Here is a 16,505-nt window from a genome sequence, read left to right as displayed (position 1 = left end):
GGAGATGAGGAAAAACTTTTTCACACAGAGAGTTGTGAATCTGCGGAATTCTCTGCCTCAGAAGGCAGTGGAGGCCAATTCTCTGGAGGCTTTCAAGAGAGAGTTAGATAGACGACTTAAAGATAGCGGAGTCAAGGGATATGGGGAGAAGGCAGGAACGGCGTACTGATTGGGGATGATAGGCCATGATCGCAGTGAATGGCGGCGCTGGCTCGAAGGGCCGAATGGCCTACTCCTGCACCTACTGTCTATTGTCTAACACTATAAGTGTGGTCTCATTGAGATAACTTAACATAACCTCCCAACTTCTATACTCAATACTCTGACCTTTCTTCAGACCCGACCCAAAACATCATCTATCAATTTCATCCGGAGATGCTTCCTGACCCGCTGAGCTACTCCAACGCTTTGTGTCTACCTTTGGTATAAACCAGCATCTGCAGTTCATTTTTATTATCTGTTACGACTTTAACCGATGATGTTTCCACTTGCGGGAAAATGGGGGAAAGGTGATAATCTGGGGACCTGAGGTGGTGACCAAAAAACAGTAAGGAACCTGGAAGTTTATTCCCCGGAGAACACTGAGCATTTCACCAGATGGTGGAAGTTGAAAGAGGCAGGATCGTTGATCGATCTGGACTCATATAAATGTCAGGCTGGATAAGAAAGACAGATTTCCTTCGTAAACCTGGTGGATTTTGTAAAAGACCAATCTAATAAGTCCTAATGTGTAAAGGGCCTGTCCCACTTTCACGACCTAATTCACGACCTTTTTTACTCGTGGACATTTTTCAGCATGTTGAAAATACGCCGCGACCTACTTGATGCCACGAGTATCTACGACTAGCATCACAACCTGCTACGACCTACCTACGACCACGTGACGACCATGCTGCAAGTATGAGTCAAGGGCAAACTCGGCAGAGGTCGTGAATTAGGCCGTGAAAGTGGGACAGGCCCTTAAGAAAGAACTGCAGATGCTGGTTGAAATAAAAGGTAGACACAAAATGCTGGAGTAACTCAGCGGGACAGGCAGCATCTCTGGAGAGAAGGAATGGGCGACGTAGTCCATTCCTTCTCTCCAGAGATGCTGCCTGTCCCGCTGAGTTATTCCAGCATTTTGTGTCTGCCTTCAATCTCATAAGCCATTGTCATCATTACAGATCCTAGCTGTTTGCCCTTAATTGTTTTAGTTAGGATCCCCTGGTGCTACAATGTACTCATCATGTTTTGAGGTTCTTTGTCTGCTAGTTTGTACCCATAATGTACCGCAAGACAAACAGGGAACATAATGCTCGACAGAAAATGATGGAGAAACTCAGCGGGACAGGCAAGAATGGGTCAAATACAATACTGAACAAAGGTGAATTTGTGGAATTCCCTGCCACAGAGGGCAGTGGAGGCCAAATCACTGGATGGATTTAAGAGAGAGTTAGATAGAGCTCTAGGAGCTAGTGGAGTCAAGGGATATGGGGTGAAGGCAGGCACGGGTTATTGATAGGGGACGATCAGCCATGATCACAATGAATGGCGGTGCTGGCTCGAAGGGCCGAATGGCCTCCTCCTGCACCTATTTTCTATGTTTCTATGTCTCGACCCGAAATGTCACCCATTGCTTCTCCCCAAAGATGCTACCTGTGCCGCTGAGTTAAGGGGCTGTTCCATTTGGGCGACCTAATTGGCGAGTTTAGGAGAGTTTGAAAAAATGTCATAGAAATATATAAAAATTAGGTGCAGGAGTAGGCCATTCGGCCTTTCGAGCCTGCACCGCCATTCAATATGATCATGGCTGATCATCCAACTCAGTATCCCGTACCTGCCTTCTCTCCATACCCCCTGATCCCTTTAGCCACAAGGGCCACATCTAACTCCCTCTTAAATATAGCTAATGAACTGGCCTCAACTACCCTCTGTGGCAGAGAGTTCCAGAGATTCACCACTCTCTGTGTGAAAAAAGTTTTCCTCATCTCGGTTTTAAAGGATTTCCCCCTTATCCTTAAGCTGTGACCCCTTGTCCTGGACTTCCCCAACATCGGGAACAATCTTCCTGCATCTAGCCTGTCCAACCCCTTAAGAATTTTGTAAGTTTCTATAAGATCCCCACTCAATCTCCTAAATTCTAGAGAGTATAAACCAAGTCTATCCAGTCTTTCTTCATAAGACAGTCCTGACATCCCAGGAATCAGTATGGTGAACCTTCTCTGCACTCCCTCTATGGCAATAATGTCCTTCCTCAGATTTGGAGACCAAAACTGTACGCAATACTCCAGGTGTGGTCTCACCAAGACCCTGTACAACTGCAGTAGAACCTCCCTGCTCCTATACTCAAATCCCTTTGCTATGAAAGCCAACATACCATTCGCTTTCTTCACTGCCTGCTGCACCTGCATGCCTACTTTCAATGACTGGTGTACCATGACACCCAGGTCTCGCTGCATCTCCCCTTTTCCTAATCGGCCACCATTTAGATAATAGTCTGCTTTCCTGTTTTTGCCACCAAAATGGATAACCTCACATTTATCCACATTATACTGCATCTGCCAAACATTTGCCCACTCACCCAGCCTATCCAAGTCACCTTGCAGTCTCCTAGCATCCTCCTCACAGCTAACACTGCCCCCCAGCTTAGTGTCATCCGCAAACTTGGAGATATTGCCTTCAATTCCCTCATCCAGATCATTAATATATATTGTAAATAGCTGGGGTCCCAGCACTGAGCCTTGCGGTACCCCACTAGTCACTGCCCGCCATTGTGAAAAGGACCCTTTTACTCCTACTCTTTGCTCGTCATGTTGAAGACCTCCTTCGACCTCCTTTAACAATGCTGAAGACTAGCTTTGACTCGCTACGACTAGCTACGACTAACTTCGGGAAAATTGGACACCGAATTGTCGAGAGTGAAGACGACCTCCTTCGATCTCCATCGACCTCCCTTTGACTATGATGAAGATTGCCTTCGACTACCCTCGATTACCTACGACTAACATGCCGACCTACAACGACTAAACCTATGAGTAAAAAAAGTATCGTTTTTTTTTCCATGGCGACCTTTTTTTACTCGCGGGCATTTTTCAGCACGTTGAAAAAAACGCCGCAAGCTAGCTGAGGCCTCGAGTCGACCATGCTGTGTGTACGAGTCGAGGGCAAACTCGCCAGAACTCGCGGATTAAGTGGCCCAAGTGGGACAGCCCCTTCACCCCAGCATTTTGTGTCTATCTTCGGTTTAAACCAGCATCTGCAAATCTTTCCTTCCTTCCTTCCTACACATAATGCTAGACAGTCCAGGTTCAGACAAATGACCCGTGTGTGTGTGTGCGCTGCAATTTCTACCCAACGTCACTTCTCTCTAGCAAGTGATCTATTTTCAGAGTGAGTTTAAGCACATCCCCCTGGGTGGTTGGGGGGCATGGCACTGAAGCATTAAATGAACAGTTGTTAGTGCCAGATTTTAATTGCCAACGCTTCAATCCCATGTCTCAAGTTTGTGCCATTTTCTCGTCGGGAACTTTGCATTTGCCTCATCAACCACACACTCAGAATTGCTTCACAAAGACTGGTGATCGGATGTGGACTAGTTAGCTTTCATGAAACTCTCCACCCACTTTTAGACTTTGGTCTTTGGAGTTAGAAAGGATAACCTTATCATGTATTTCAGCACGAATATAATTGGCCAAAGAGCTTTTGTACAAGCTGTATCATTGTATAATCCCCCTTTAGATATTAGAGATACAGCGTGGAAACAGGCCTTTCGGCCCGCCCTCTAGAGTGGATACGAGAGTGGGATAACATAGGGTTAGTGTGATGGTCGGCATGGACTGAGTGGGCTGAATGGCCTCTTTCCACGCTGTGTGTTTTTCCATCAATTTTCATCTTTCTTTTTAGATTTCCATCAACTACAAATGGCTATAACTCATTTACCCTGGAACTGTTAAATGCAAACCCCTGTTCCAGGAGGAACAAAGTAGATTTTATCTTCTCACAATCCTTAAGTTGTGCTCATAGAGTCAACAAATAGCTCAGAAGTTAACACGAAAAGAGGAACAAATCACTGCTCTCAGTGCAGCTTTGTTCATTCAGAGTCTTTTAAACGATTCAGCAGGAAACTGGGTGAATTTCTGTTGACAAAGAGAACTTTTTATAAGAAAGCAGATCTATAAGTACCAATGATTTATTTTTTTTAGGGGCTGTGGTGTAAGAGCTTTTAAGATCCTGAAGTGTCGGTGGAGGCAGATACGATAGTGGCAATTAAGAGGCTTTTGTATGGGCAGGTGGATATGCAGAGAATGGAGAGATATGGATCACGTGCCGGCATGGATTCTGAGCCAAGTACCTATACTCTTCTGACTGAGAGACAAGAGGACAAACCATCAAGCACTCCCACATCGTTTGGTCATTATCCAACACCACCATAAACTTGAGCATTGGGGAAAAAAAATCACTTTTTCAATGGTTCCTTTATTATCTCATGTATCAAGGTACAGTGTGGAAGATTATTGCCTTACATAAGTACGGGTGTCAGGGGTTATGGGCGAAGGCAGGAGAATGGGGTTGAGAGGGAAAGAGTTCTGAAGAAGGGTCTCAACCCGAAACGTCACCCATTCCTTCTCTCCTGAGATGCTGCCTATCCCGCTGAGTTGCTCCAGCTTTTTGAGTCTATCTGACAGAGAAAAATAGATCAGCCATGATTGAATGGCGGAGTAGACTTGATGGGCCGAATGGCCTAAATTCTGCTCCTAGAACCTATGAACGATCCCCGGTTAAGTTCATCATGCATGGAAACGGCCAATTGAGTCTATATGGAAGAGGTGCCAGGTTTTGGCACCATTTGTAAAGTCCCATCTGCAGATGGCCATAAAGACCTGTTACAGCCGTCGCCTTAATTCCGGCCGTCCCAAGAACCGTCGTCCCATCTTCGGCCTTCGTGCCCCGGGGGCCCCTCCTGTGGCCGACCTCGAGGGCGCGGAAGGTAAGGCCCCTCCCCCCACTTGTTCCTCTTATCGGGCCCCTTGTCCAGCGCCCGCCAACATTGCCGACTCCATCCACACTCCTCTCCGGTTCCCGGTCTTCAGGGGGTGATTGGGTGTCGAGCTCAGTAGCGTCCCTCTCTCGGTTCCACGTTGGGCGGGCCAGACCTGCTGCCGGGATACGGCCGTTTCTTCTTCTTCTTGCGTATGGCGTGCACAGCCTAAAGTTGAGGTCAACTTGTTCTATTTCATCATGTTTGATTGTGCACGTCGGGTTGATTGCATTAGTCGAAACAGGGCAGACCACGTGAAGGTTGCAATCTCCCACCCCGGGATACGGCCGCGGCTCACCGGGACCTTAATGGACAATAGACAATAGGTGCAGGAGTAGGCCATTCGACCCTTCGAGCCAGCAACGCCATTCAATGTGATCATGACTGATCATCCCCAATCAGTACCCCGTTCCTGCCTTCTCCCCATATCCCCTGACTCCGCTATCTTTAAGAGCCCTATCTAGCTCTCCCTTGAAAGTATCCAGAGAACCTGCCTCCTTCTGCCATTTCCCGTTTCCTTCAGGGAAAATTTGGCACATGGAGTTTTTTTTTCCCCTTCTGAAACCAGGTGGCGCCGGCAGGGTGAACTCGCAGATCATTTATCGCCTCCATCCATGTGTTTGACAACAAACGAGAGACGGTTTTGCAAAGACAGCTGCCTTTTAACATCAGCAAGGCTGCAGATGCTTGTTCGTTAACAGCAAAGTCTTTAACGAGAGGCATTAGCACTGGGTGCCCGGAATCTCCAATGACCCGCGGGCACTGACTGTGAGCCCGCGGATCCCATCGGAAGACATTAATTGAGCTCGGTGGAAGCCAGGCTTGTAGGCCGCACCTGCTACACCGGCCCCACCCATAAGTTCCACCTGGTGTTGGGGTTCCACCGGGCGGGAGACTCCAGGCACATCATTCCTTCCAGCTTCACTCAGCCCGTTGCCCTCACCTTTGCATCTGGTGCCTGCTAATTGGTGTCGATAAAAATAACCACCTCGTGACCTCCAGGCCTCAGGTCTGTAACGTGGAGTCATTTCCAAATACCGAATGCTCGGCTGATAAATCACAACACACCTGTGTTTAGTTTCCGTCCCCTGGAGCTACTTGGAGATATAAATAACGTCTCCTCGCTCTGCTTCCTCGGTATTAAACTGTTAAGTGAACCGTGTGTGATTGTGCATCATGTGAAAAAGTGAGGCAAATCCCCTTGTCTGTTTCCTACTCTCTCTCTCTGAAGAAAGGTCTTGACCTGAAACGTCACCCATTCCTTCTCTCCAGAGATGCTGCCTGTCCCGCTGAGTTACTCCAGCATTTTGTGTCTATCTTTGGTTTAAACCGGCATCTGTAGTTCTTTCCTACACATCTCTCCCTTCCCTCCCTCTTCTCTCCCTCTTCTCTCCCCCTCCTCGCCCCCTCCTCTCCCCTTCTCTCCTCTCTATCTATCTCTTCTCTCTCTCCTCTCTATCTCTCTCTTCTCTCTCTCCTTTCTATCTCTCTCTCTCTCCCCCTCTCTCCCTCTCCCTCTCCCTCTCCCTCTCCCTCTCCCCCTCTCTCCCCCAGCCCTCTGGCACTTCTTTCATTTCACATTGCCGCCACTTCTCTCTCTACACGTTCACCAGCCGAGCTGACAGGACGAGCCGAACTCCTGAACGAGCAAGTGCTCCAAGAGGCACCGTGCGTGTGGAGTTTAATGGTGCACGCCCTCTAATTGTCAGAGAGGCAGTTTCCTAACAACCTACTGGGCCGAGGCACTCACGTACGAATGGAATGTCTTTACTTAGCACTGTCTGCTTAGCTGGATGGATTATGTTGAAAGCAGGCTTGAGTCACAACTAAAATTGCAAAGTTGCCTTACTTTAGTTTAGAGATATAGAAACAGGCCCACCAGCCAACCCTGCACATTAGCACACGTGTAAATACGTATACTGTAGGTTTGTAGGTTAATTGGCTTGGTATAAATGTCAATTGTCCCAAGTGTGTGTAGGGTAGTGTTAGTGTGCGGGGATCGCTGGTCGCTACGGACACAGTGTGCTGAAGGGCCTGTTTCCGCGCTGTGTATCTAAACTAAACTATCCTGCACACACGGGACAATTTACATTTAAACCAAGCCAATTAACCTACAAACCTATAAGTCTTTAGAGTGTTGGAGTAAACCGAAGATCTCTGAGAAAACCTACGCGGTCACGGGGAGAGTGTATAAACTCCGTACGGACAGCACCCACAGTCGGGTCTCTGGTGCTGGAAGACAGCAACACTACCACTGCGCCATCGAGCCACCCTCAATTGCTGCCCTTGCCTTCCCTCAATCAGGGAGGGGGCATTAATATGGTTGCAAGAACCCCCCCCCATCTTTTTACCATTAACATTTCATGTTAAAGAAAACAAGGATGCCAGTCAAACCTTTGTCTTTCATGTAGGCATGGTGGCGCAGCCGGTAGAGCTGCTGCCTCACAGCGCCAGAGACCCCGGGTTCGATCCTGATCTCGGATGCTGTCTGTGTGGAGTTTGCACATTTTCCCTGTGACCGCGCGTGGGTTTCCTCTGGGTGCTCCAGTTTCTTCCCACATCTCCAAAGACGTGTGGATTTGTAGGTTAATTGGCCTCTGTAAAAATTGCTCCTAATGCATCGGGAGTGGATGAAAAAGTGGGATAGCATAAAACTAATGTGAACAGGTGATGGATGGACGGCATGGTCTCCAATGGCCGAAGGCACGGCTTCCATGCTGGTCTAACGATGCTCTCTGCTGACTCATAACAGAAACATAACTATCATCGAACTTTACTGAATGTTATCTTGCACTAAATGTTATACCCTTTATCCTGTATCTGTACACTGTGGACAGTTTGTCGGCAAGGTTTAGAGGGATATGGGCCAAACGCGGGGAGGAGGGACTTGTGTAGATGGGGCATCTTGGTCGGCATGTGCAGATTGGGCCGAAGGGCCTGCTTTCTGTGCCGTATGACTATGAGTCTAATTGCGAAGACTTGGGTTTAGTTGAATCCATTTACTGAATCGCTTTTCCCCCCCATCGTTAGGTTTCACAGAGGTGACTACACAGTGGACGTCTGCATCAATGACTATCTCGACATCTACTGCCCCCACTATGACGACTCGGTGCCCGAGGAAAAGACAGAGAGCTACATTCTTTACATGGTGAACTTCGACGGCTACAGGAGCTGCGACCACAAGGACAATGGCTTCAAACGCTGGGAGTGCAACAGGCCACGCACGCCAAACGGTCCCCTGAAGTTCTCCGAGAAGTTCCAGCTCTTCACACCGTTTTCCCTAGGCTTTGAGTTTCGACCCGGAAACGAGTATTATTATATATGTGAGTACATCTTCATATTATTCAGCAGTGTGTAGGAAGTTTAGTTTAGATTAGAGATTCAGCGCGGAAATAGGCCCTTCGGCCCACTGAGTCCGCACCGACCAGCGATCCCTGCACATTAACATTATCCTACACACACGAGTGACAATCTATACAAACACCAAGTCAATTAACCTACATACCTGTACGTCTTTGGAGTGTGGGAGGAAATCGAAGATCTCGGAGAAAACACACGCGGTCACGGAGAGGTATAGTGAAAAGCATTTTGTTGCGTGCTATCAGCACTTGCTATCATCACCTTCTTCAGTGTCAGCAGTCTGAAGAAGGGTTTCAACCCGAACGTCACCCATTCCTTCTCTCCAGAGATGCTGCCTGATGCAAAATAACACAGTGCTGGAGTGACTCAGCGGGCCAGGCAGCATCTCTGGAGAACATGGACAGGTGACATATCTTCCAGGCCGAGACCCTTCATCAGTCTGACGAATGATCTCGACCCGAAATGTCACCCATTAATGCTCTCCAGAAATGCCGCCTGGCCTGCTAAGATGCTCCAGCATTCTGTGTACTTTTGCATCAGGCAGCATCTCTGGAGAACATGGATAGGTGACGTTTTGGGTCGAGACCTTTCCTCAGATTTAACCCAGGCCTCTGGCACTGTGAGACAGCAGCTCCACCAGCTGCACCACTGTGCCAACCACTGTGCCAACCAACCTCTCCCAATGTTGTAAATCAGTAGCTACACACTTTGAGAATCAAAATTAGTAAAAAAAGATAAGAGATTTACTTTCTGAAAGCCTGATCAATTAAAAGCATAAAATAGTGCGAATCCATATACTTCTTCAATTTTTCTAGACGCACTGCTAATGATAACCATTGATTATATGTTCCCGCTTTATTAGTAATCTCAATGGGTCTCGAAAGCATTCATTTGAATGGATCTTAAACTAATGGTAACATTAAAGTAAACACTCACAAGAGATTTGTTAGCTGTAAGGGGTAATCTCAGCCTTTGTCAGCAATTCCCATGGTGTGTGGGAAGGTGAAGGGGGAAGATTTAAGGTGAAAGGGGGAAAGATCTTATAGGACTCTGAGGGGTAACGTCTTCATGCAAGGGGTGATGGATGTATGGAACGAGCTGCTGGAGATGATAGTTCAGACAGGGACTACCACAACGTTTAAGAAGCAATTAGACTGGTGCATGGATAGGACAGGTTTAGAGGGATATGGGCCAAACGCAGGCAGGTAGTACTAGTGTGAATGGGACATGTTGGCCGGTGTGGGCAAGTTGGGCCGAAGGGCCTGTTTCCATGCTCTGTATGACTCAGTGATTCTATTTTTGAAGAAGCAAAGAGGGATGTCGGAGCTGAATGGAGGAAGGTAAAGATGCCGCGTGGATTAGAAGGTTTGAGGCATAAGGAGAGGATGGATGGACTTGGATTCATAATTTATAGGAACAGAATTAGGCCACTCTGCCATAAAAATAGACATTGGCCTCCACAGCTGTTAGTGGCAATGAATTCCACAGACTCATCACCCTCTGACCAAATAAATTCCTCCTCACCTCCTTTCTAAAGGCAAGTCATTTTATTCTGAGGCTTTGACCTCTGGTCCTAGACTCTCCCACTAGTGGAAACATCCTCTCCACATCCACTCTATCCAGGCCTTTCACTATTCGGTAAGTTTCAATGAGGTCACCCCCCTCATCCTTCTAAACTCCAGCGAGTACAAGCCCAGTGACGCCAAACACTCATCGTATGTTAACCTACTCATTCCCGGGATCATTTTCGTAAACCTCCTCTGGACCCTCTGCATAGACTCTCTGGAATGCCAGAGGTTTAAGGGAGATCTGATCGGTGTATAAAATTATGAGAGGCAGAGATAGGGTGGACAGAACCAAATTCCCAAGGAGGAAATGTCAAAGACTAAAGGGCTAGGGTCAAAAGTCAGGAGTGTTTTATTGGCATTTGTCACAATACAGAACAATTAAATTCTTACCTACAGCAGCACAACAGGAATGTAAACACAGAACTCAATAGAAAATATAATAAACAAATGAGAAAAAAGTTAAGTAAATGTAAAATCCCTAATATAGTGCAAAAATAAAACAAAACCCAGTCCCTAATGCAACCCAGGCAGTTCGGAGTTTAGATGGAGTTTGTTGTGTTCAATAGCCTGATGATTGTAGGGAAGAAGCTGCCCCTGAATCTGGACGTTATATAGTTTTCAGGCCTCTCTACCTTCTTCCCGATGGCAGGAGTGAAACGAGAGCGTGGCCAGGGTGGTGTGGGTCCCTGATGTTGCTGGCTGCCATTTTGAGGCAGTGACTCCTGTAGATCCCTTCGACGGTGGGGTGGCCGGTACCCATGATGGATCAGGCAGTGTTCACCACTTCTTGTAATCTCCATCATTCCTGGGCATTTAAGTTGCAGCAGGTTTACGGTGAGGGGGACAAAGCTTAAAGGACATATGCGGGACATGTTTTTTTAACACACAAGGTGGTTGGTGCCTGGATCACGGTGTCAAGGGTGGTGGTGGAGGCAGATACAATGGACGTATTTAAGAGGGTTTTGGATTGGCACGTGGGCATGTAGGGATGTGGATCACGTGCAGGTAGTTGAGATTAGTACATCATGGCACCATGTTCGGCACAGACATCGTGGGCCGAAGGGCCTGTTGTTGTGCTGCACTGTTCTATGTTCTATGAAACAACGGTATGTGACGGGAGAAGATGAGGGAGGAGAGGGAGTGGGCGAGATGGGCAGAAGAAGAGGTACGTGAGTACAAAGAGAGATGGAAGGAGGATGGCAGAAAGGAGAGCACTAAGGAACAGGGTGAGTGAATCAGAGAGAGGAGAGGAAGGCTTACGCGGGCGGGCATGGTTCTCTGGCACGGTTACGCTACGATCTGTGAACTATGTTCTGCAATCTGCTATTTCTGTCTTCACTGTTGTATTTATGTATGTGGAAACAAGTTGTGAAGAAGGGTGGAGTTACTCCATCACTTTGTGTCTGGCTTGGATAGCACATGGATAGTGTTGCACGGTGGCGCAGCGGTAGAGTTGCTGCCTCGCAGTGCCGGAGACCCGGGGTCGACCCTGACTACGGTGCTGTCTGCGGAATTTCGCACTTTCCCAACACCCCAAAGTCTTGCGATTTTGTGCTTTTAATTGGCCCTGTAAAATTGCCCCCAGCATGTGGGGTGTGGAACTGAAAGTGGGATAATATAGAACTAGTGTGAACGGGTGATCAATGGTCGGCGTAGACTCAATGGGCTGAAGGGCCTGTTTCCATGCTGTATCTTTCAATGAAATATTCAATCCAACACGCAAAACCGAAATGTGCAGGAAGGATCTGTAGATGCTGGTTTAAACCGAAGATAGACACAAAACGCTGGAGCAACTCAGCGGGACAGGCAGCATCTCTGGATAGAAGGAATGGGTGGCGGTTCATGTCTAGACCCTTCTTCAGACTCTGAAAGACTCTAATGGATTCTGAAGCAGGGTCTCGACCCGAAATAAACATTTTTTTTTACCGAAGCCTATTAACCTACAAATCTGTGGAACTCTCTGCCACAGATGGCAGTGGAGGATAACTCACTGGATGTTTTCAAAAGAGAGTTAGATATAGCTCTTAGGGCTAACGGAATCAAGGGACATGGGGAGAAAGCAGAAATAGGGTACTGATTTAGGATGATCAGCCATGATCATATTGAATGGTGGTGGTGGCTCGAAGGGCCGAATGGCCTACTCCTGCACCTATTTTCTACGTTTCTATGTTTCGAACCTGTGCGTCTTTGGTCACGGGGAGAACGTACAAACTCCATACAGACAGCACCCGTTGTCAGGATCGAACCCGGGTCTCTGGCGCTGTAAGACAGCAACTCTACCGCTGTGCAGGCAGAAAAGAGTTGCTCTTGGCATCACGTTCGGCACAGGCATAGGGTGCTGAAGGGCCTAGTCCTGTGCTTTACTGTACGTTACCACCTCTTCCACAGCCAACAATGGACCATTGTGGGCTCCACCTTTCCTTGCTCATTGGTGCCGGCTCTGATTTGTTCAGAAACTTTTCATATCTCTATTTTCCAAACCCCTGACTCTCGGTCTAAAGAAGGGTCTCGACCTGAAATGTTAGCTATTCCTTTTCTCCAGAGATGCTGCCTGACCCACTGAGTTACTCCAGCATTTTATGTCTAATGTTAGTCCCCACTGCATTGCCAGCCTCTTATTTCAGACTTGACTCAAATTTCTTGCCAAGATTGTTTACAAGGATGTAGCTCGAGGGCCTGAGCTATGGGGGAGAGGTTGAGCAGGCTGGGACTTTATTCCTTGGAGTGCAGGAGGATGAGGGGTGATCTTATAGAGGTGTACAAAATCATGAGAGGAATAGATCGGGTAGACGCCCAGAGTCTCTTGCCCAGAGTAGGGGAATCGAGAACCAGAGGACATACGTTTAATGTGGGCGGGGGGGGGGTGTTGGGGGAAGAATTAGTAAGAACCAGATTGGTAAATTTTTCACACAGAGGGGTGTGTGAAATGAACAGCCAGAGGAGGTAGCTGAGGCAGGTAATATCGCAATGTTTAAGAAACATTTAGACAGGCACATGGATAGGACTTGTTTGGAGGGCTATGGGCTAAACACAGGCAGGCAGGCAGGACTAGTGTAGATGGGACATGTTGGCCGGTGCGGGCAAGTTGGGCCGAAGGGCCTGTTTCCACGCTGTGTGACTCTATGACTGGAGCGTTAGGAAATGACTTCATTTTGTCTGGTGCAGCAGCTATAATATGTAGTAGGTGGTCAATGAGATATGAATGAATGTAAATACTGCCTAATTGAAGCACTTAACGTCATTCAGTAAAGTTTTCCCACTTCATCGCTGCGGTGGCTTGATTGCCTGCAGGCAGCCACGGTGTCTGTGGCTCTGATTTTGTGGTTAATCAGCCCCAGACACACACACACACACGTGCACATTTGCGCTTCAGATGTTGTCATTTATGCCATTAGCTGCAACAACTGCGCCCAGCCAAAAAACCGAACCATTGTCACAACACACAAAGAGGACTGCCAATTAAAGCGAGCTGTCGAGGCTTGACAAATATGTTACAGCAGGAGCACAACACCGCATCAAAATTTCATAGCGGTAATCTTGCATTCATTGAATGTGATAATGCTCGGCTGAAGCAACCAAAATCTTCTCTGCACCCTTCCCAGCTTGTCAACGTCCTTCCTATAACTTGGTGCCCAGAACGGAACACAGTATTCTAAATGCGGCTTTGCCAACGTCTTGTATAGGGGTGGCACGGTGGCACAGCGGTAGAGTTGCTGCCTTATGGCGCCACAGACCCAGGTTCGATCCTGACTACGGGCACTGTCTGTACGGAGTTTGTACGTTCTCCCCGTGACCTGAGTGGGTTTTCCCTGAGACCTTTTGTTTCCTCCCACACTCCAAACTCGTACAGGTGTGTAGGTTAATTGGCTTTGTATAAATGTCAATTGTCCCTAGTGTGTGTAGGATAGTGTTAGTGTGCAGGGATCGCTGGTCAGTGCGGACACGGTGGACTCTAAACTAAACTCACAACTGAAACATGACCTCCCAACTTCTATACACAATACTCTGACTGTGAAAGCCAATGTGCTAATTCTTTAATTGTGAGGTTGGGGGAAGATGCCGACTTCCGCATTCACCCGCATTCACATTCCCGTGCAGATGGTGTGATGGCTGAGACATGGCAGTGGTCCCAGCACCGGGATGCTCCCCAGACATCACCAAGTCTCCGCTCACTCCGGGTGTTGTTGCCGCTTCACTGACACACACAACCTAACACACACCCTGGCACACACACTGGGACACACAAGGTTTAAAGGGATATGGGCCAAATGCGGATAAATGGGACTAGTTTAGATGGGGCATCTTGATCTGCATGGACAAGTTGGGATGAAGGGCCTGTTTCCATGCTGTAAGACTATGACACATTGTAGAAAGGGTGCCATTGCTCTGGAGAGGATCCAGGGGTGATTTATGAATTTATGATTTTTTTCACTTTGAAGAAAGATTTGATAACTGGGATTGTATTCTCTGCAGCAACGGAGGCGAAGAAAAGGCTTAGTTGAGGTGAATAATATCATGAGAATAGGATCTTATTCACTTAACAAACAGTGTAGGAAGGAACTGCAGATGGTGGTTTAAACTGAAGATAGACACAAAAAGCTGGAATAACTCAGCAGGACAGGCAGCATCTCTGGAGAGAAAGAATGGGTGATGTTTCGGGTCGAGACCTTCAGACTGAAGAGGTTGAAAACCAGCCATAAAACATAATGACTGGAGATGTGTGTTATCCAACTAAGGGCAGAAATCAGAATCATGTGTTCATCTTTATTGATGTGACACCAAAATAAATATATTACAGAAAAAATAATTTAATGGGGTGGCACAGCGGTAGAGTTGCTGCCTTGCAGCACCACAGACCCAAATTTGATCCTGACTACGGCTGCTGTCTGTACAGTATTCGTACATTCTCCTTATGACCACATGGTTTTCTCTGGATATTCCGGTTTCTCCCACATCCAAAAGAAGTGCAGGTTTGCAGGTTAATTGGCTTCTATAAATTGTCCCTGGCGTGTAGGATACAACTGGTGTATGGTAGATTGCTGGTCGGTGTGGACTTGGTGGGCTGAACGGCCTGTTTCCACATATATGTTTTACATATATATTTTAATTTCATTGAACAATATAGGGTTGAATATGTGGCATTATTTTTGTCTTGTTTCTATAGTCAAAGGGTAAGGTTGATTGATTTATTTGTGCAGAACAGTGATGGAAGTCTGACTCCTCTTGCCTTGTTTCTATGTTTTTGTTTCTCCATATATATGCATAACAGCATGAATTATAATCTGATTTCCATACATGAATATAGTCATTTATGTGCTGCACCTGTTGATCAGAGCCGGGTTCTACTGTGCAATGTAATTAGGAATGTAATTTAGCCTAACCTTATTCATACCTAATCCAATTTGAAGCATAAATGTTGCATTCAAGTGTAAGTTAAAAGACTCGCTACAGTATGCACCAGATTGCACAATTTCAAGCTGAAAAATGCAAAAGCTCCCTACCAAGTATGTACACATACAAGGAATCTGCCTTGATGCTTTGCTCGCATGTAACAACACAATATACAGTAGACAGTTAAAAATGCAACATTATAATTTAAACATGTGAAGAATGAAATAAAATACCAGAGCAAAACGAGGCTACAGATTTTTGGTTATTGAGTAGAGCTACTACTCGTGGAAAAAAGCTGTTTTTATGTTTGGCTGTGACGGCTTTGACAGTCCGGAGTCGCCTTCCAGAGGGAAGTGATTCAAAGAGTTTGTGGCCAGGGTGAGAGGGGTCAGAGGTGATCTTACCCTCTCGCTTCCTGGCCCTTGCAGTGTACAGTTCATCAATGGGGGGAAGGTTGCAGCCAATAACCTTCTCAGCTGATCGGACGATTCGCTACAGCCTCCGGATGTCGTGCTTGGTGGCTGAGCCAAACCAGACCATGATGGAGAAGGTGAGGACAGTGGGGTGGATGGAATTGGAGAACACTCTTCCTAATTTAGTTTGGTTTGGAGATACTGCGTGGAAACAGGCCCTTCGGCCCACTGAGCCTGTGCCGGCCAATGATCACCCCTTACACTAACACTATCCTACACACTCGAGACAATTTACAATTTTACTGAAGCCAATTAAGCTACAGACCTGTACAACTTTGGAAACCAGCGCATCCGGGGAAAACCCACATGGTACAAGCGAGATTGTACAAACTCCGCACAGGTAGCACCCCCGGTCAGTATCGAACCCGATTCTCTGGTGCTGTAAGGCAGCAACTCTACCGCTGCACCGCCATGCCAGCCCTACATGCTCGCAGTGTGTGGAAAACTTGCCCTGCAGTTCACCTTTAAAGGTCTCCTGGTAAAAGACACAATGAGCACCGTCTGTGAACATCCAGACCCATCACATGGACAGGATCACCTTAACATTGTCTGCTCATATCAAATGAAACACAAATACATGCTAATCTCTATTTCCCAAGGACTCTATTCCTTGGAGTGCAGGAGGATGAGAGGTGATCTTATAGAAGCATTTAACATGAACATAAAAACATCCCTCCACAATGGTTCCCACTGTAA

The 16,505-nt window shown here is 47.1% G+C and overlaps 1 protein-coding gene across 2 annotated transcripts in view; it reads left to right on the top strand.

Moving 5' to 3' along the window:
- Positions 1-16,505, top strand: part of efna2 (ephrin A2) — a 419,301-nt gene that overhangs the window by 352,611 nt on the left and 50,185 nt on the right. For both annotated transcript variants that reach the window (XM_033046454.1, XM_033046455.1), the window contains exon 2: positions 8,048-8,340. In XM_033046454.1, the coding sequence (XP_032902345.1) occupies positions 8,048-8,340 (293 nt within the window). The remainder of the gene's footprint in view (positions 1-8,047; positions 8,341-16,505) is intronic.

This window comes from Amblyraja radiata, chromosome 29 (genome assembly GCF_010909765.2).
Source record: "Amblyraja radiata isolate CabotCenter1 chromosome 29, sAmbRad1.1.pri, whole genome shotgun sequence".
Lineage (NCBI taxonomy): Eukaryota > Metazoa > Chordata > Chondrichthyes > Rajiformes > Rajidae > Amblyraja > Amblyraja radiata.
This window is presented reverse-complemented; position numbering and strand designations above follow the sequence as displayed.